The sequence below is a fragment of the Emys orbicularis genome, chromosome 10 (assembly GCF_028017835.1).
Source record: "Emys orbicularis isolate rEmyOrb1 chromosome 10, rEmyOrb1.hap1, whole genome shotgun sequence".
Lineage (NCBI taxonomy): Eukaryota > Metazoa > Chordata > Testudines > Emydidae > Emys > Emys orbicularis.
Window position 1 is genome coordinate 48545435 of NC_088692.1, and position 19189 is coordinate 48564623.

The following is a 19189-nucleotide window of genomic DNA, read 5'->3' on the forward strand; positions in this document are numbered from 1 at the left end:
GAAAGTGGCCACGAAAAACTAAGCAGGACTTTCTGCGTGACATTATGATGCACTCCGCCGCTGAGAAACAGGAATTGAAGGAGTGGTGGGACAGCGAGAAGAGGGACCAAAAGGAGAATGCGGCACACTAGAAAGAAGCCACAGAGACGCTCTTAAACGTTATGGAGCGCCAAGAGGACACGCTGCAGGTGATACTAGCTCTTCAAACCGAGCAGCTCCATGATCGCCCTCCCCTGCAGCTGCTGTCACAAAGCTCTTTCCCATGCACTCCCCCCCCCCCCCCCCCACACACACACGCTGTTATCAACCTTCTGGCTCCACTCTTGACTGGCAGCATTCCATTCCTCCCTCATCACAGTCCAGCACTGTGGAGTCCCACTACCCACTGCACTCAACATCCAACCCTCTGCAGTTTGGCCCTGCAGAAGTACAGCACCCGCTGCATTGTACTCCAAAGGAGAAGGTTGGGTATGATCCCTGGCCATACACAAATCTGTAGCCGTCCCAGGACCCCCCCCCCCTCCTCTAGAGACCTTCCCTTCCCCCATCCTCCTCCCTGCTGATGTATTTTTGTCTTTTGACTCTCTTCTCCGGTTGTTGTATTTTAATAAAAGAATTGTGTTGGTTTGAAAGCAATCTTTATTCTGTTAAGTGAAAGCAAAAAGAGCACTGCAAAACAACATGCAATTATGTTAAACCCCCTTATTGCATCATGTGCACCAGTCACCTCCTAACATTACAAACACTGCAATCTCAAGCATAGCAGCAAATATTAGTGTCTTTCAGCTTCAAATTGCTGTCTCGAGGCATCCCTGATCCTTATGGCCCCGCGCTGTGCCCCCCTAATAGCCCTGGTCTCTGGCTGTTCAAACTCAGCCTCCAGGTGCTGAGCCTCTGCGGTCCAGCCCTGAGTGAAGCTTTCACCCTTCCCTTCACAAATATTATGGAGCGTACAGCACACGGCTATAAGCATAGGAATATTGTCATCAGCCAGGTCCAGCTTCCCCTACAAGCATCGCCAGCAGGCTTTTAAATGGCCAAATGCACACTCAACAGTCATTCTGCATTTGCTCAGCCTGTTGTTGAACCGCTCCTTGCTGCTGTCAAGTTGCCTGGTGTATGGCTTCATAAGCCACGGCATTAAGGGGTAGGCGGGGTCTCCCAGGATCACAATGGGCATTTCGACATCCCCTACAGTGATCTTCTGGTCTGAGAAGAAAGTCCCTGCTTGCAGCTTCTTGAACAGGCAGTGTTCTGAAAGATGCATGCGTCATGCACCTTTTTGGACCAGCCTGCGTTAAAGTCTGTGAAAGGCCCACGGTGATCCACAAGCGCCTTGAGAACCATTGAGAAATACCCCTTGCAATTAATGTACTCGGTGGCCAGGTGGTCTGGTGCCAGAATTGGAATGTGCGTGCCATCTATCACCCCTTCGTAGTTAGGGAAGCCCATTTGTTGAAAGCCATCCACAATGTCACGCATGTTGCCCAGAGTCACAGTCTTTCGGAGCAGGATGCGATTAATGGCCCTGCACACTTCCCTCAACACGAGTCCAATGGTCGACTTTCCCACTCCGAACTGGTTAGCGACTGATCGATAACAGTCTGGAGTAGCCAGCTTCCACTGTGCAATCGCCATGCGCTTCTCCAGTGACAGGGCAGTTCTGATTCTTGTGTCCTTGTGCCACAGGGCTGGGGCGAGCTCATCACACAGACCCATGAATTTGGCTTTTCTCATCCGAAAGTTCTGCAGCCACTGCTCGTCATCCCAGACGTGCATCACGATGTGATCCCACCACTCAGTGCTTGTTTCCCGAGCCCAAAAGCAGCGTTCCACTGTGGTCAGCACCTCCGTGAATGCCACAAGCAATCTCATGTCGTAGCTACTTCACATAGTGACTCAATGTCGCACTCCTCTTGCCTTTGTAGTTTAATAACTCCACTGCAACTCGTGATGTGTTGGTCAGAGCGAGCAGCATACCGGTCAGCAGTTCGGGATCCATTCCTACAGCCTAAAAGAGGCAGGGCGCACAGTACACATAGGGTGACCAGATGACAAAAACTAATTATCGGGACACATTGGGGGTGGGATAAGGCGCCGCTGAAGCAACAAAAAAAAAAAAAGCCGGAGCACTGCAGAAGCCAAATAGTGTCCTGACAATACATCCGTCGGGACGCGGGACAAACAGCTGAATATCGGGATAGTCCCGATTTTATTGGAACGTCTGGTCATCCTAAGTACACAAACTGTTGAAAGATGGCGCCAAATGCGGACGGAAGCACAGGGACTGCTGGGATGTGAAGCAATGCATCATATGGCATTGGGACTGGACCCAGGATGCCCCGCGACCCCCTCCACCTTCCCACAAGTCTTAGCAACAAAAGAGAAAGGTGCTCTGTGCGATAGATGCCCAGAGTGCACCACTCCAAATAGCGCTGCAAGTGCCGCAAGTGTGAATACGCTATTGCACAGTCAGCTAGCAGTGTGAACACACAACAGCGGTTTTCCTTCTGCGCTCTCTGAGTGGCGCTGTAACTTTGCCAGTGTAGATGTGCCCTATGTATTTGTCAGTGTTCAGCTGAGGCCTAGGGGCTTTGATATGAATTGGCATCTGGTCTGCCAGCATCACACTTGTATCTTTAAGAACACTATACTATTTAGAAAACTGCAAGCAGGGACTTTCTTTCCTGACAGATGGCTTACCATTGGTGATGTAGAAATGCCAGAAGTGATCCTGGGGGACTAGGCTTACCCCTAACTCCCCTGGCTCACAAAGCCGTAAACCAGCCACCTCAAGAGCATCCAGGAAAGATTCAACTACAGGCTCAGCAGGTGCAGAATGACAGTTGAATGTGCTTTTTTGGTAGACTGAAGGGAGGATGGGCATTGTTTACTCACAAGATTGGATCTCTGTGGGAAAAAATTTCCAGTGGTTATAGCTTCCAGCTATGTTCTGCATAGTGTCTGTGAGGCAAAGGGGGGAAAACTGCTGCCTGGTTGAAGGGGCTGTCTGTTGCATTTGAACAGCCAGACACAACCGGTGTTTGAAGACCTCAATGCAAGCTATACGGCTGAGGGAAGCCTTGAAAGAGCACGTTAACAGTGAGCCACAGTAATGCATTATGGTGTACTGTGCTCAACCCGATCCTGCAGTTTTAAATAAATAAATAAAAAATAAATTAATGGAGATATCCTATCTCCTAGAACTGGAAGGGACCTTGAAAGGTCATCAAGTCCAGCCCCCTGCCTTCACTAGCAGGACCAAGTACTGATTTTGCCCCAGATCCCTAAGTGGCCCCCTCAAGGATTGAACTCACAACCCTGGGTTTAGCAGGCCAATGCTCAAACCACTGAGCTATCCCTCCCCCCCCCCCACTGAGTTTTGGTGCCTGTTAGGAACTGTGTGGTAGTTGGTGTATAACAATGAATATGTAAAAAGCAACAGAGGGTCCTGTGGCACCTTTGAGACTAACAGAAGTATTGGGACAGTATTGAACAATGAATATAACACTGTCAATGCAACTATTAATTTTGTGGTGCTTGCTGTACATTTATGATTGTTACTGTTTGTCACTGAGCCTATGAGTTCTGTCACACAGAGAGGGAAACTAGCCTTCAGTTCCTACCCTTCTTAGGCTCTCAAGAATCCTTGGTGGGCATATTTCTTGATGGGCACCATCATTGCTTTGGTGGGCATATTTCTAGGAACTCAGTACGAACACTACTAATGAAAGACTTTTTATCTATTTGCCGTAACCCATGTGCATTCGTTAGAATGCTGCCACTTGCCTCACTCATCTCCCTCTTGGCCAAAAACAAACAATACCCACTCTCCTCCTTTGCCATTTCCTGCACATTTGACCTGTACTCGATTGACGGCTCTAGTCCAAGTCCTTATCATCCTGCCAGCCACCTAGGCTATATTTTCATTGCAGAAAACGTCTTTATTAACTTGAAATAGGATCTCAGTGTAAAATCCTAGCAGAGTCAAGGGCTGTAGTTTGTACCTCAATGCATCTAGTCAAAATAAACTCCAGGTCGGGGGTACAGTGTTGACCTAGATTAGTTGCCTGGAGGAAAAAACCTGTACCTTGTCTCCACCAGGATTTTACAGCGAGATGCTCCATCGAGTTAGTCACCTCAGTGTAAAAAGACACTTTTGCAGTGAAGCTAAAGTCCAATGTGGACTCCACACAAGGCTATTTTGCTAAGCTATCCTGCTTTTGATACCACCCTCCGCTGTCACCACCTCCCCCACCCTTAGCCAGTACTGCCCCCCCGCAACCAGCCAATGCAGTCCATCACCTTCCTCCCACCCCCAGCCAGTGCAGACCCACCCCTCCTTCCCCCCACGGCCAGTGCAGACCCACCGTGCCCCCCAGAGAGTGTAGGCCCCGCCTGGCACCTCCCCTCCCAGTGCAGGCCACCGCAGCTCCCAGGCGGAGTGCCAGCTGGGCATGGCCCTCTGAAGCATGTGCACTGTGCAGGCCCCGACCTGGCTCAGGTGAGGACTAGCCCAGGGCTCCCCCACGGGGCTAAGCGGCCCGGCGCGCCCATGCCTCACTCCAGGCCTTTGTGTGAAGGACCCGGCCCAGGCCGTGCTGGTGCCAGTGCTCCCGTCCGGGCCCAGGGGGGCACCACCCTCCGGCCGCTCCCCCCGCCGGGCCGCCTCAGGCCCTGCCCCTCCGCGGCTGCCGCGGCCTGGGTCAGGCGGGGGGGTGGGGGGCGGCAGGACGGCGGAATCGCTGCCGAGGGGCCGGCGGAACCCAACGCTGCGGCATGTGTTGCCCTGCGGGCCGGAAGTGCTGCACCGAGCTGCCGCTGGGGCCGGCGGTGCGTTCAGATCTCCCTTCCCCGGGCAGAGATGGCCGCTGCCGGGGCGCTCCTGGCCTGGTGCATCCAGCAGCTGCGCGGCGACTTCGGGCTGGATGTCAGCGAGGAGATCGTGGGGTGCGCGGCGGGCCGGGGCGGGAGAGACCGGGGTGGGGGGAGGGTCAGGTAGATGGGGAAGGGGAAGGGTATGAGAGAAGGTGGGGGAAGGGAGAGGGTCGGGTAAATGGGGACGGGGGGGAGGGAGAGGGTTGGGTAGATGGGGGAGGGGTAAGAGAAGAACCGGTTCAAATTGGACTGGTCAGGTTGCAGCTCTACAGATCCTGCTGTAGGGCTCAGTTGACCCCACCCGGGCCCCCACCCAGTTTGGATTGGGGTGGCCTGGATGGTCCCTGGTGGGTCTTTCTGTCTCTCTGGTCCCTGGGAGCTCCCGGAGCCAGGAACAACTCTACTACATACATCTGTTTTGCATTGTTCATGGACCTAAAGCTCCCTATAACACGCTGGATGTTGAAGAGAGGGAGCTTTTCTTGCAAAAAGGAGTCTTTGCTCTTTTCCATGTTTTCTTCTATTGGCTCAGGTTTTTGTTTAATCAAGGTGTAGTTGTTGGTGTCCCTGCTGAATAAAAGTATTGTGCATTGCACTGATTGGCACACATGTGTGGGGGTTAATGCATGTTACAGCTGAGTGGCCTGTGTTTAACACTGGTATTTTTATTACAGTTTTGCCCATCCCTCCGCTAAACCAAAGGTAGATACAGTTCCCATGGAGAGGAGGAGAGGAGATTGTTCCATTCAGGCCTCCATCCTCCAAAGACTTACACAGATGCTTAACGTTATACACATGGGTGGTCCCACTGATGTCAATGGCACTATTCACATACATCAAGTTAAGCATGCGTGTAAGCCTTTCCAGGACCATCCTGTTTAAACATCTGCTGCTAACAGTCCTGGAACAAAGATGAGTTTTTTTAAGTGCAACACCACTTGCTGCGTATATTTTTTTTCTATCTCACTTGTTTATATACAGACATAGTGTGTGTCTTCACACCACTTAGTTCAAGTTATAACTCAAATATTACCATTAGCTCAAATCCTGTTCACGCACAAAAATCTCTAGCTTGAGTTAAGTGCTGCTGTAGGGTATATCTACATTGCAAAACAACCCCCGCAGCAGTGAGTCTCAGAGCCCAGGTCAACAGACTCGGGCTCGTGCTGCAGCACTAAAAATGGGGCTCTGAAACCCAGCAATGGGAGCGGGTCTCAGATCCCAGGCCCTAGCCCAAGCGGGAATGTCTACACTGCTATTTTTAGCACTGTAGCACAAGCCCAGTGAACCAAAGTCAGTTGACTCCGACTCTGAGACTGCCACTTTTTTTTTTTTTTTTTTTTTTAGTATAGACAGCCCCTTAAGCTCCAACTAGGTAGCCTCTGTAGGAAAGTTTGAGCTAGTAATGCAGTGGGGATGCTACTGCTCCAGTTACACCTGACAGCAGCTAATCAATTCATTCTGTCATTTGAGTGTTTTTTGTAACGGCGACAGACCCCTGCAGGGCTGCCGAGAGCGAGTTTGGGCCCCGGTGAAAAAAAATTTTCGGGCACCCCAGCAAGGACAGACTGGCTAAACAGGGCCGACGAGGGGGGGGGGGAGCTGGGCCCCGGGCCCCCTTCTGGACCGCCGCTTCCTGCTTCCCCTCCCTCTCGTCGGCCCTGGACCCCGGTCATTGATGGGCAGGATCGAATCTGAGACCCCTTAAGCTTTGTGTATGAGCCAATGCTGTACACAATAGTTCTCAATCTTTCCAGACTACTGTACCCCTCTCAGGAGGCTGATTTGTCTTGCATACCCCCAAGTTTCACCTCACTTAAAAACTGCTTGCTAACAAAATCACACATAAAATTAGAAAAGTGTCATGGCACACTATTGCTGAAAAGTTGCTCACTTTTTCATTTTTACCATATAATTATAAATAAATCACAACCCCGGGTTGAGAAACACTGGTATAGTATAGAAAGCAATATAAACAAGTCATTGGCTGTATGAAATTATAGTTTGTACGGATTTCGCTAGTGCTTTTCATGTAGCCTGTTATAAAACTAGGCAAATATCTAGATGAGTTGATGTACCCCCTGGAATACCTCTGCCTATCGCCAGAGATACGCGTACCCCTGGTTGAGAACCACTGCTGTATGAGACTCATCAATCTGTAGATGGTATAGTGCTACCAAAGGGGGACAGAGCACCACACCAAACAGCCATTGAATTGTGGTCTCTCTACAGGTACTCGAATGCAGTAAACTTGAGTATGGCGAGCTAATTGTGCTGTGAAGACCCATCCATAGTCTCTCTCCTTATGGTATCACTGTGCCAGTTCTTCTCTCCCATCATACCTGCAGTCTTTCTCATATAGCCATTATTAAGTGGATTTGTATCTCTTTCCAAGGGAGAGAGAATTTTAATCATGCTGGTATTTCCTCACCTGAAGTCCCTGTCCAAATTCAGAGGTAACTTTGTAACCTATAGGGCGAGCCTCTAAATGCGACACTGGGTGTCTCAGGACAGGGAATGGCTTAGTTGTATCTGATTCCTAGCAGAGCTCATTTAGCCCTTCAGCCTTCAAAGGTAGATGTGTCAGCTCCTGTGCAGTTTACTGTTTGTGCATCTTTGGATGAGCCCTGGAAGGTTACGTGCAAAGGAAAAACTGGATTTGTGCCCTTCTTTTGCTTCTTTCTGATGGATAAAGATAATCTGAACAGTGTTTTTTTTTTTTGTTTTTTTTTTAAATCTCCCTCTGCTCCAGCTGCTCTCTTTTACATTCAAAATTCTTGTTTTTCCTGGAAGACACTATGAATGATTAGAGAATTAATGGGCTTATGACACTGCAGATACCAAGCAAGTGCAACTTGATTTGCAAAGGACAGATTATTCACATTGTTTAAAATTTTGTTTATTGTTCAACACCTGTTTAACTCAAACACTATGGTACAAACAATTGGAAGAAAATCAGTTCTCCTGCACCTTAAGGATTGGGACGCTCTCAGTCTACCTCTTTGGGACCCTCAGGAAATTCTCCAGTACATGTAAAATGTTTTAGGCCTTTGTTGTACATCATAAAGAAACAAACATGGGTACAACCTTTTTTCTCCTCCACTTTCATCAGTCACTTTTAAAGTGAAGGTCCAGTCTGTTCTATATGGGCATTCTCGTTTTGATGTGTTGTGTGTATAGGTTATGAAGCAGTTTAGGTGGGGTCTGTGATTTGTTAGCCCTGGGTTTTTTTATTCCTGGCTCTGACACAGATTTCCTGCATCATCTTGGGCATATCATGTAACCTCTCTGTGAAATAGGTCAGGATTAACTCCTTCATCTGCCATGTATGTGGGAAGGGGGTGTTTGTTTGTAAAGTACTTTGATATTCTTCCATTTGAAGGTGAAAGAGAAGGACAAAAGATTTTGATAAAAAGAATGAGTAGTACTTGTGGTACCTTAGAGACTAACAAATTTATTTGAACATAAGTTTTTGCTGGCTAAAACCCAGCTTTTGCGGGCTAAAACCCACTTCAGAAGTGGGTTTTAGCCCACGAAAGCTTGTGCCCAAATAAATTTGTTAGTCTCTAAGGTGCCACAAGTACTCATTCTTTTTGCTGATACAGACTAACACGGCTACCACGCTGAAAAAAGATTTTGATGTTTGTAGACAAGTAGAAGGAGGAAATATTTATTTCAATAATATTTAAACCGATGAGATTGTCTTGGACTTCATTTGTGGTTAGATATTAGGGAGTATGGAGTGAGCAGGAATCCCAGTGTGGTTTTAATTTCTTTTGATAGTAGGGAGAGTGCAGTTGTCATTGTGTTGGTGGAGAGGGGGTGGGTTGGAAAGGTATCTGACCCTCCCCTTTTTTCACTGGTCCAGAAATAACAAGGGATTTCTCCAAACATATCTTCCTCAGATATGTGTCTTCCTCTTGGGCCTTTTTTGTAACATCTTCTCTCCCATGCTCGCTGCAGTAACTTGATTCAAAGAGTGTGGAGGGGAAGTTGAGGTTAGCTTTGGTGTTGCCTGTCTTTTGGAAAATATACTCATGTTATCAGTTTTCTTCTTTTTGTCCCCTTCCAGGTACATCTTGTCAATTGAAAATGAGGAGGAGATCCGAGAGTATGTAATTGACCTCATCCAGGGGACAGATGGGAAGAAGAGTCGGTTTATAGAAGAGCTAGTAACCCGATGGAGAAAGTCCTCTCATCCGGCTTCTGACCCTTTGCCAGTATATAGAAAAAGAGACGGTGGGTCAAAGTAGAGGGTGGGTGGTAGGATGAAAGTATCAAAAGTAACCAAAACTTGTCTTAATTACTTGATCAGCAGATGCTAGTAGGGTCGCAAAGCATCTTCTGCAGCTGGTCCTGGATCTCCCTTTCTGTCCATTTTGAAGGTTTAAAACCAAGTGATCACTCTCCCCAAGAGGTCATCAATATTCACTGCTGCTAGCTAACACACCTTCCTCTCTCTTTGCATAACCCTTTAGAGATTTCTGATGTGCATCGGGCTGGAGACCAAGGCAAGAGGGGGAGACGCAAAGGAAGGAACAAGCAAGAAACATCTCTGTATGCTGAGCCCAACCTGCCTGCAGAGGAAGTAAAAACACCCCTTGATCTGGCCAAGGTGAGTGTGCCTGGCAGCCAGGGCAGAGTGGCAACTGTGGAATGCAGAGCAAATGGGTCTCACAGAGGAGCTGGAGGAAACAGATGGCTTTGCGCAAGCCGCAACTGACTTCCAGCAATAGGAGCTAACTGGTGAACAGATGTAACTATTTTAGGGACTCATTAGCACTGGTAGCATGGGACATTCTTTACTAAACGACTGCATGTAACATGGCCTGGAGCAATACCACTTTGGACTAGGGTAGCAGATCTAACAGACCGCAGAAAGCAGACCTTCAGGGCTGATCACTTTAGCAGAAACCTCCAGTAAGTTTTAGGGCTTGTCTACACTGGCACTTTACAGCACTGCAACTTTCTCGCTCAGGGGTGTGAAAAAACACCCCCCGAACGCTGCAAGTTTCAGCGCTGTAAAGCACCAGTGTAGCCAGTGCACCAGCGCTGGGAGCCGCGCCCCTCGTGGAGGTGGTTTTTTTAGAGCGCTGGGACTGTTTTTAGAGTGCTGCCACGACTCCACAAACCACATTAAAGCGCTGCCGCGGCAGCACTTTAATGTTGCCAGTGTAAACTAGCTCTTAGAGTAAATAGTGCCACTGGAATGAATGGGGCAGTTCACACATTTTAGGACTGTTGTTTCAGGCTCTCCACAGACTCATGCTCACAGTACTGCATTGGCTTATACTCTGTTTATATTTTCAAGGTTCTCTGCACAACCATGGGGACAAGAGACATAATTTTTTTTAAAAATGAAAGCTTGGATTAGTACATGTAATAGACATTGAAGATACCAATCCCCAGAAGCAACATAAATGATTATGCCTGGCAGTGTTAATGCATACAAAGCTAACATTGAAATGGAAAAAGTGGCGTGTGTCTTAGATTTTGGCTCATGTCTAAGGGTATGTCTACACTGGCAGAGTTACAGCGCCGGGAGTTACAGTACCGCTCAGAGAGCGCTGAAGGGAAACAGCTGTTGTGTGTTCACACTGTCAGCTGCCTGCGCAATAGCATGTTCACACTTGTGGCACTTGCAGCGCTATTCGGAGCGGTGCACTCTGGGCAGCTATCCCACAGAGCATCTCTTCCTTTTCTGCCGCTAAGAGTTGAGGGAAGCAAACTCTATCAGAAACATTACCTATACAATGCCTGCTAGAGACCTGAAGGAAGCGAGAACTCATTTCAGTGCTCAAGATGAAAGAGGACTTGAGGGAAAAGATTGAGAATTCCACTGACCAGCCACTCATGCAGCCATCATCCATGGTATCCTGTCCCATCTATCATCAGAGTCACCTCGGCATAAGACAAAGTATACACCTGAGAGAGACGAACATCAAAAGTAACCTGTCATCTTGCTAATATTATGCCTCAGATGAGAACAATAGTAAATTACATTATGTCAAACTGCCAAAGAATATACACTGCCTGGAGAAATCCTGCTCAGGTGGTAGTGGAGGGTGGGAGAGGTGGGTTGTGGATTAGATGTGCAGTCTATAGAGCTAGCTTTAGCATTGATTTGTTCAGCAGTAAGAAACCTACAGGCCTGTGTCCTGTAAGACATTGGTTTCAGCATGTAGCATAGGGTTTGAGGCCTATGACCTTTGGCACAGATAAATAGTCTAACGATCACCCTAAGTTCTGGGGAATTGGAGTGTGTAGAGGGGAATTTTGTCCATAATGACACCAGCCAACCACAGGAACATGAGCGAATGCCCACTTTTGGATAGAACATCCGCAGCGGCCTGACCACAAGAGTGCCATGGCAATGAATTGATGTACACGATAAGTTGAGATCATTAATATACTAACCTACAGGAGAAGGACACCTCAACTTTAGTAGTGTGAGGAAATATAAATAAGGAAGAGGGGAGAAACCCCTACTGAACAGGCATTAGACATAGTGGTATCAGCGTAACATATAAAAGTTGTATCCAGCCTGTGGACAGGAGGAGAGAGAGAGGTAGCCATTGGGAGGTGCCAGAATGATGGCTACTGGTGTTGAGGAAGATGTTGGCTAACATTTCAGGTTGTTCTGTAAGGGATAGTGTGAGTATATTGATGTTCAGATGTACATTCTGTACCATATCCACCTTGCTGGGTTAGAGTGTTTGTGACTTTGCTAAATCTATTAATAAACTATTTGTAAATACAGGAGGGTTCCTAAAGTGTGAGTGTTGCTACTGTGCACATCAGGATTCCTAACTGAACAGTAATTGTAATAATACTTGACCTGATCTTGGGACAAGAACCTGTCAAACCTCAGAGTGATTACTGGGAATTCATAACTGATCAATATAATTAATATGTAATCTATAGATTGTGCTACATACGTGAGCTAAAAGCTCTCTACTCTCTCAGATATTTGTGATTTCTATCTGCATTTAGGTGCATAGGTTACTTTATAGATGTGTCAGGAATGTGGATTTACCGTGCTATAACATTTGCCCACCTTGTTCAGCACTAGCACTGTGTCTTGCAGCAATGTGTTGGCTGGGCTTTTGATTGCTGGTCTGATTTTCTATAGTTTTTGTTTGATTTAACAAAACCTAATCTAGGTTGCTGGTTGCAGAATCCAAAAGCTTTCTCTCCGGCACATAGAATCCAGGCAATTCCAGTTTGCAAAGAGAGGACACAAAGCTGAGCAGTCCTTCAGTCCTCCTTTCATGTAAATGGTGCTGACCTTTTCTGAGGCTTGCTTCTGTTCAGTGATATCATCCTGGTTTGAATTTGGAGTCTGGTCCCACTTTCACTCAAGCTGGCCAGGTGGCTGGCTGGCTGTTTATCCCCACTCTTTGTTTAAAGGGCCCCTGTTTCTCTCTGATGTTTGTGTTGCAGTGAGAATGCAGATTACATTCACTGTTTTCTCTTTCTAAATTAGGCACAAGAGATGGGCAGTGGTGGCAGTGTCAGCAGTACCTCCAAGAAAAAGGCCAAATTCGTCAACCTGTACACCAAGGAGGGTCAGGACAAACTGGCAGTCCTGATCCCCGGACGCCACTCCTGTGAGTGCCTGGGCCAGAAGCACAAACTCATCAATAACTGTTTGACCTGTGGTCGTATTGTCTGCGAACAGGAGGGCTCCGGCCCCTGCTTATTTTGTAGTACATTGGTATGTAACCCCCTGCTTTTTTCTATCTGCCATACTTAACTGCAGTCTATAGTGCTTGGGTCTTGGAGATGGAATGTGGCTGGATTAGCCCCACTAGTTTCTTATCTTTCCTGTAAATTAGCAACGTTTTTCCCCTTCCAAATTGGCTTGCTCAGATCAAAGTCCCTTAAGAACAGGGGTTCTCAAACTGGGGGTTGGGACCCCTCAGGGGGCCGCAAAGTTATTACATGGGGGGTCGCGAGCTGTCAGCCTCCACCCCAAACCCCACTTTGCCTCCAGCATTTATAATGGTGTTAAATATATCTAAGTGTTTTTAATTTATAAGGGGGGCGGGGTCGCACTCAGGGGCTTGCTATGTGAAAAGGGGTCACCAGTACAAAAGTTTGAGAACCACTGCTTTAGAACCTGGGTCCTCACTAAGGCTGTAGGTGTAGGGTGAGAGTCTGTGCTGCACCCAGCTTGCGGCACAGGGGGGAGTAAGGTAGTTTTAAGCCCTTCTGATTTTGGGGCTGGAGAGGCTGCTGACGTAATTTACATAGCTCTGGGAGCCTGCCTAAATTATGGCAGCCTCCTGGGGCTTCCCTATGGGCCACAGCACTGCAGCCCCCTGGCATACTCACTTTGCCTGCCAGGGCTTGCAAAGGGGTCCTCCACAGTGCCTGCACTGGGGAAAGTCTTCTCCAGCTGGAACCAGGATATTTATGCTGCTTTGGCCCTTTAACCCAGTATAAAGAGGCTAGAGCAGAAATTAGCATTTCATTCCTATATTTAGAATTTTTTTAATGATCTTTACATTCAGGAAGGGCTGGGAGGCAATACAGGGTCAGATCAGAAGGTGCCTCCCAAATAGGATTTTATGTGATCAGATTTTCTTTGCCATTCAAGCTCACGTGTGTTCTTCCACAGGAGGACATGAGTTGCGTTTTCATTTTCTTGGCCCTCAGTTTCCCCTTTATAAAATGGACTAATACTCTCTGATTCCTTAGGGTGGGTGAGAATTAATTAGTTAAAAGAGCTCTATAAAGAAAAGTAAAATAAAAATTGGACCCTTTTTTGCTGTTTCGTGATGGGATAAAGACCTGAAAGGTGGTTATGGCAGGCTGAGCATACATGTCATTTTTTTAGAAGGATTTTTATATTTATTTTTACCTTAGGAATATGAAAAATGTCAAATTGGGCCTACCTTTGTTTTGCAGGAAAGAATTCTCGGGAGTCTCACAGCATGTTGTGCGTTCTGTCTGCTTATTTGAAGGGAAAATGCGGGGGGGGTTAGACCTTTAACATAGAGTTCCTTTCTCCTGAGAGTTCTCTACAAAATGGAGTTAAATATGTTATTCAAAACAACCAAAATGAAGGCATTTTAAAGGTAGCCTGAGGAGGGAAAAATCGGCTTCTGACCTTTTTCCCCCTCACAACATTATGATGGATTTTGTTTAAAAAACCAACAAAAACCCTTGAACTTTTTGTCTCCCTCGGACAGTGTAGTGACTGGAAAGCCAGTACAATTGACTTCATGAGAGAGTGAAAGCTGTATAGCTGAGAGGAGAGAGAAGTTTTAATCAGACTACTTTAAACTGTTTTAAATGTCTGTTTAACTCCAGTGCCTAGTGACCACCTGAGAGAAAGGATACTTTTGTTAAACGCCACCCACCTCTTTAATGAAGTTGTGAGAGAACCACACATCCCTGAAATCCTCCAGCAAAAAAACAGGGAAAACCAGTCTTGGTGTTGCTGAGATGTCTAAGATAAAAAAAGTGAGCAGAGAACCAGGTCTTCTTTCCGTATACAGCGAAGATGCAGAAAGGTCCACGGCCTTTGGACCCTGGTGCAGTCCTGTGGACCTGCTCTTCATTATCCTTTGCAGCTCACCCTTAACTCTTGTCAGTGGCTTTGAGGCTGTCAGGTGCTAAGTATCACTCTTAGCCTTGATCTTCCTGTTGTCTTCTAGGTGTGCACGAAGGAAGAGCAGGACATTCTGCAGCGTGACTCAAACAAGAGCCAGAAGCTGCTGAAGAAGCTCATGGCAGGTTGGTAACAATCATGTGTAATGCAGTTAATCCAGTAAGTTATACACAGTTTCAGCTCTGCTCTACTATTATTACATTAGACTAGAGCCCATGCCTATGTTTTCATCAGTGTTATGTAGTAGACAGGGCCTAAATCTTTTTCGGCTCTTAGCAGTATAGCGCTATTCCTTCTGGTTATAGGGAGGGGCTCTAGAAAACTGTGGGGGGGAAATTTCCCAAAGATTCAGGGACTCCCTCTGGATGCTTTCTACAGAATTTGAACTCCCTGGAGAAGATGACCAAAGCTCTCCAAAATGTTTCCAAGCCACCGCAGCCCTGTGGCAGCATTCTTGGGCCTTGAAGGGCTGGATGAGAATCTCATCGGAGCGCATCAGTCCTGTTTCTTGCCCAGCATGTTGTGCTTCCCCTTCTGCATGGTTCCCAGGCACTAGCCGGGGGAGACCAGGTCTGGGTGTAGTGCCCGAGTTTCTTGAGTGGCAATGCATGATGCACTGACCACAATGCACCAAGGCTGGCCATTAGACAGCCTGGAATTATTTGTGGAAATGCAGTTGCAGCAGTTCTTAAAAATTAGAATAAAAGTCCCATGTAGAGTGTCTGCTGCAGGGGACTGGGATTAGAGCTGTGGGACTTGGGAGGTTTCTGTGGAAGCAGCTGATATTAAATATTTTGGAACAATTTTGTGTCTTACACTTTTCTCAGGTGGTAAATGTAGGAACAGGACCAAGAGGAGAAGCAGAACTAACAACAGTTACCCCCCTGGTGAAATCCTATGGATTCTGGGGCTGTCTGCATTAATTTTGCTGAAATATCTGGATTTCCAGGTCCTCTGGTTAGAGCCTAGAATCTAGTCTTCTATGGCCTCAATGTAGGCTTCTCTTCCTAGTGACTGAGGTGCAGGAGCTGGCGCTAAGTGGCAGCGCCCCAATTTGCTGAAAAGGTGTTTTCAGTATCTCCCTGTCTTTATTGCTGCGTATTTGATTTCAGACAGTGCTGCTGGTGTTGGTGTGGGTGAAGGGGGACAGGAGCCGAACTCCATTTCATCTGGGGGAGCTCTAGCCTAGTTTCCTTTACAAGTGTCAATGGAACTAGCCTCCTGACTTGGGATCTTTAGGGCTCAGCTCTGCCCCTCTCCCCGCAAGTGCCACTAGACCCTGCTTGGAGTGTGGCTGTCCTTGTCACCGGACCAAGGCTTTCACTGGCATCCTGAGAGCAGGAAAGAATCTAAACCCCTAAGCATTTACAGTGCTTGAGCTAGTGTGACGAAGTGAGGCACGATCTGTGAGTCCGTGACAGCTAGTTCTTCAGATTTGTGTCTGGCTGTTACAGAGAGCCACACGCCCAGGAGTAAAATATCCATCAATATGAAACCTGCTCCCAGTGTCCAGCCATAGGGGAGAAATGAGCCAAAGCTTCTGGATCTGCTAAGGGCCTGATGCAAAGCCTATTGAAGCCAATGGGAATCTTTCCATTGACTTACCAGGCTTTGGAGTAGGCCCTAATAGAAGAGAGATATTCCTGAAGAGGAAACGGAGAGGAAAATCCCACTGGCTGGCTCGGGAACTGTGCTTGCTTCCCCCGGCTGGCTGCTGCTGCCATCTCCCTGCTTTTTTGTCCTGTTAAGGTTGAGTTTGTTCAGCCCATAAGGCTGGCTTGACCCATAGATGTCACACACCTCTCACATCACCCACTTTGGAAACGCATGTCACGCTGACAGGCCTTTTGGATTTCAATCCCACTGGGAAGTGCAAGATTCAGGTGGGGCGGTCCAATCAAAATAGCTAATGAGGGACAGACATCTGTGTGGCTGAGCATGGGGACAGAGGACAGTCAGTGTAAGACACTGGGAGGGGCGGGGGGAAGGCAATCAAACAGTGCCAGCTAGATGGGGGCGGAAGAGGAGGATGGGGGGTTGCATGTTGAAAGGTGTGGGGAGTAGGAGAAAAGAGAAATTGGAGGATCAGAAAATAAAATAACAAGCAGCATATTGTGGCAAAGAATTCCAACAGTCAGCGTTTTGGAAATCCCTTTTGAGTAGGACCAGGAGAGGAGAACAATCAGGGCTTCCAGAGAAGGGCTTGAATTAGGAGACATAATCTAAAATTGAGGGAAATAAGGGTAAGTGGGGGAACACAGGCAGAATTACTTCCCATAGAAACTAAACAACTAAGTTACTGGGGAAGGTGACTGGAGCAGCAAGGGTAAATGGTTTCTGTCTAGATTTTTATCCCATGCCCATCACCATGGTATCTGAGCACTTAATTTGTTGCTGGAGAAAGGAGAATGAGAGGACGATGTGGAGTGGGGGGGAAGCAGGGAGGTGGGGGTTAGGACAATTTCAAAAGTGCCAGACTTTTGGACAAGTGACTTCTTCCATTTCCTGTAATGTCACATGTTCTTGGGAGTATCTCTGTGCCCATCGGTGTTTAAACTGATAGCCCATCCCCAAGAACCGGATCATGATTTGTGTCTGTGTATCCCAGGTACTGAGAGTTCTGGGCAGATGGAGATCCTCAGCAAGGACCTGCTGCCTCGTCAGGAAGCTCGGCTGAAGACAGGTCTGGAGTTGGCCGTGAAACACAAAGACAAGTTGCTGGAATTTGACAAAATGAGGTACGGTGCTTGCTGAAATAGCACAAACCATCCTGCAGGCCAGAGTCACTTTTGATCTAAATAGTATCAGCATTCCATCCCTTCCGAAACTGCCTTGGCTGCAAATCTACTAAACCTGAATTTATAGGTGGGATCATAATCATGGAGAAAATATCACAAGATGGGAATGGTCCAGGCAGTGGTATCGCAAGCTGGTGCCTCCTGCCCCAGATGGAGGCCCTGTAGTGGGGAAGGGGAGTCTAGTCTCTGTGACTCATCCAGTCCTAACCTCTCAGGTGAGACTTCCAGCAAGTGCGCACCCATTGTAGTAGTTTTGTCCACTAGGAATTGCACTGAAAGCATCTGTCATTTCATATTGGCCACTGACCAGCCGGCAGGTGGTCACGCCAGTATTGTATACTGCTGAGAACAGTATTTCTGCTGGAAAACATGGTTCCTGTTTGGCTGTTGGACTTGAGATTGGTAGGGAAGTGGTACATCAGCTGGCTGGCTCAGTCACATGAAATCTGCCCAGATTCCCTGGCTCTCACAGGAATTTCTCTTTGGCCCACTGCTGGTTCTTGTTTTGAGCTACAGTCTTTTTTGTAGTGCTGCATTTTCTGCTTGTCCATCTTCCTCTTTCCCTCTGATGTTTTTTTCCCTCTGAACAGATTGTCTCTCTAAGTGGAGAATGTCCTTTAAAGGTGACCAGCAAAAGATAGTAAAAAAAAAAATTGGTATTTTCCTCTTTTTTCTGCTGATGTGTTAAGAAGGCCTGAAATGGTGTGTGGTGGTTGTTTTTAAGTAGTTTTTTCTACTACCTTGCAATGATCAGGAATTTCAAGTCTGGTCTTCTCCTGTGCTGCTTTCTTGGGGGGTCTCTGAGGATGTGTATTGTGAGCTCTTACAAGTTAGCTGTAGGTCAGCGTTGTTGAATCTTTAACAGACACACTCTTTCTTCCTCATGAGCTGTAGCCATTGGAGTTCAATAGAGTTTTAAACAGCCAGAGTAAAAATCCTTTCCCCTCTCAATTGCTGCCGCTTTCACTATCTTGTGATCTCATTTCATTCGTTCTCCCGGTCACCACAGGGTGTTCCAGGGCAGACAAGACTTGAATTTCTAATATAAAAACAAGCAGAACAACCTTTTGCTGCTGTTGTTGGGTGGGGGGAGGTGTGGAAAGATTCAAGCCCATTCTCCCCCCTCTCCCCCAGTTCACCTTTAAAGGAAAAGGTGGGGGGGAACTTTGCACAAGACAATGGTGTGAAAATTCCCCTGCTGAGATGGCCATCTTGCTCCATAACCACACACCTTAAATGCCCTTTCAGCTACAGCTGATGTTTGAGTCTGTTCTGACAGCACTCGCCTTGCAGCAGCTGTGGGAACTCCGTGCTGGGGACTCTAAACCAGGGGTTCTCAATCTTTTTCTTTCTGAGCCCCACATCAACATTCTATAAAAACTCCAGGGCCCAGTGGGGGCGGGAGGGGGGATTCAGGGCTCTGGGCCAAGGGGGGGACGGGGACGGACCCTTGGGCATAGGCGTAGTTTGACTTCTATTTGGGGTGGGCAAGGGTTGGCAGGGCTCGGGCCAGCTCTGCAGAGCGGGGTCCAGGGAGAGAGCGCCACATCCACCCCGTGACTCACCTCAGCAGGACACACAGCCTCTCTGGGTTGGGGGGGGGTGGAGCTGCCCCCGGACTGCCCCACTCTGGGTAAGTCACTGCAGTTGGAGGGGGGGGGGGGGGGCAACACCCTTATGCCCCCCCACTCTGCCCATGGGCTCAGGGCTTCTGGCCACGGGGAGCGCCAGGGCTGGGGGCTTCAGTCCCGCGCTGCTCCCAGCTTGAGTGGAGGGGGCATGAGGGGCCTCTGGGGTACCCGGCTTCAGCCCCGCACCTGCTCCTGGCTTTGGGGGGAGTGGGGTGCTGGCTTCAGCCTCACGGTCACTCCTGGCTTCAGACTGTGGGGGGGGG

General features: G+C 47.9%; 1 protein-coding gene across 1 annotated transcript in view; it reads left to right on the forward strand.

Moving 5' to 3' along the window:
• Positions 1-4854: 4854 nt before the first annotated feature.
• TRIP4 (thyroid hormone receptor interactor 4) overlaps positions 4855-19189 on the forward strand; it is a 45404-nt gene continuing 31069 nt past the window's right edge. The window contains exons 1-6 of the mRNA XM_065411887.1: positions 4855-4950; positions 8951-9117; positions 9357-9493; positions 12365-12595; positions 14544-14622; positions 17106-17235. Coding sequence (XP_065267959.1) covers positions 4865-4950; positions 8951-9117; positions 9357-9493; positions 12365-12595; positions 14544-14622; positions 17106-17235 — 830 coding nt within the window. The 5' untranslated portion in view covers positions 4855-4864. The remainder of the gene's footprint in view (positions 4951-8950; positions 9118-9356; positions 9494-12364; positions 12596-14543; positions 14623-17105; positions 17236-19189) is intronic.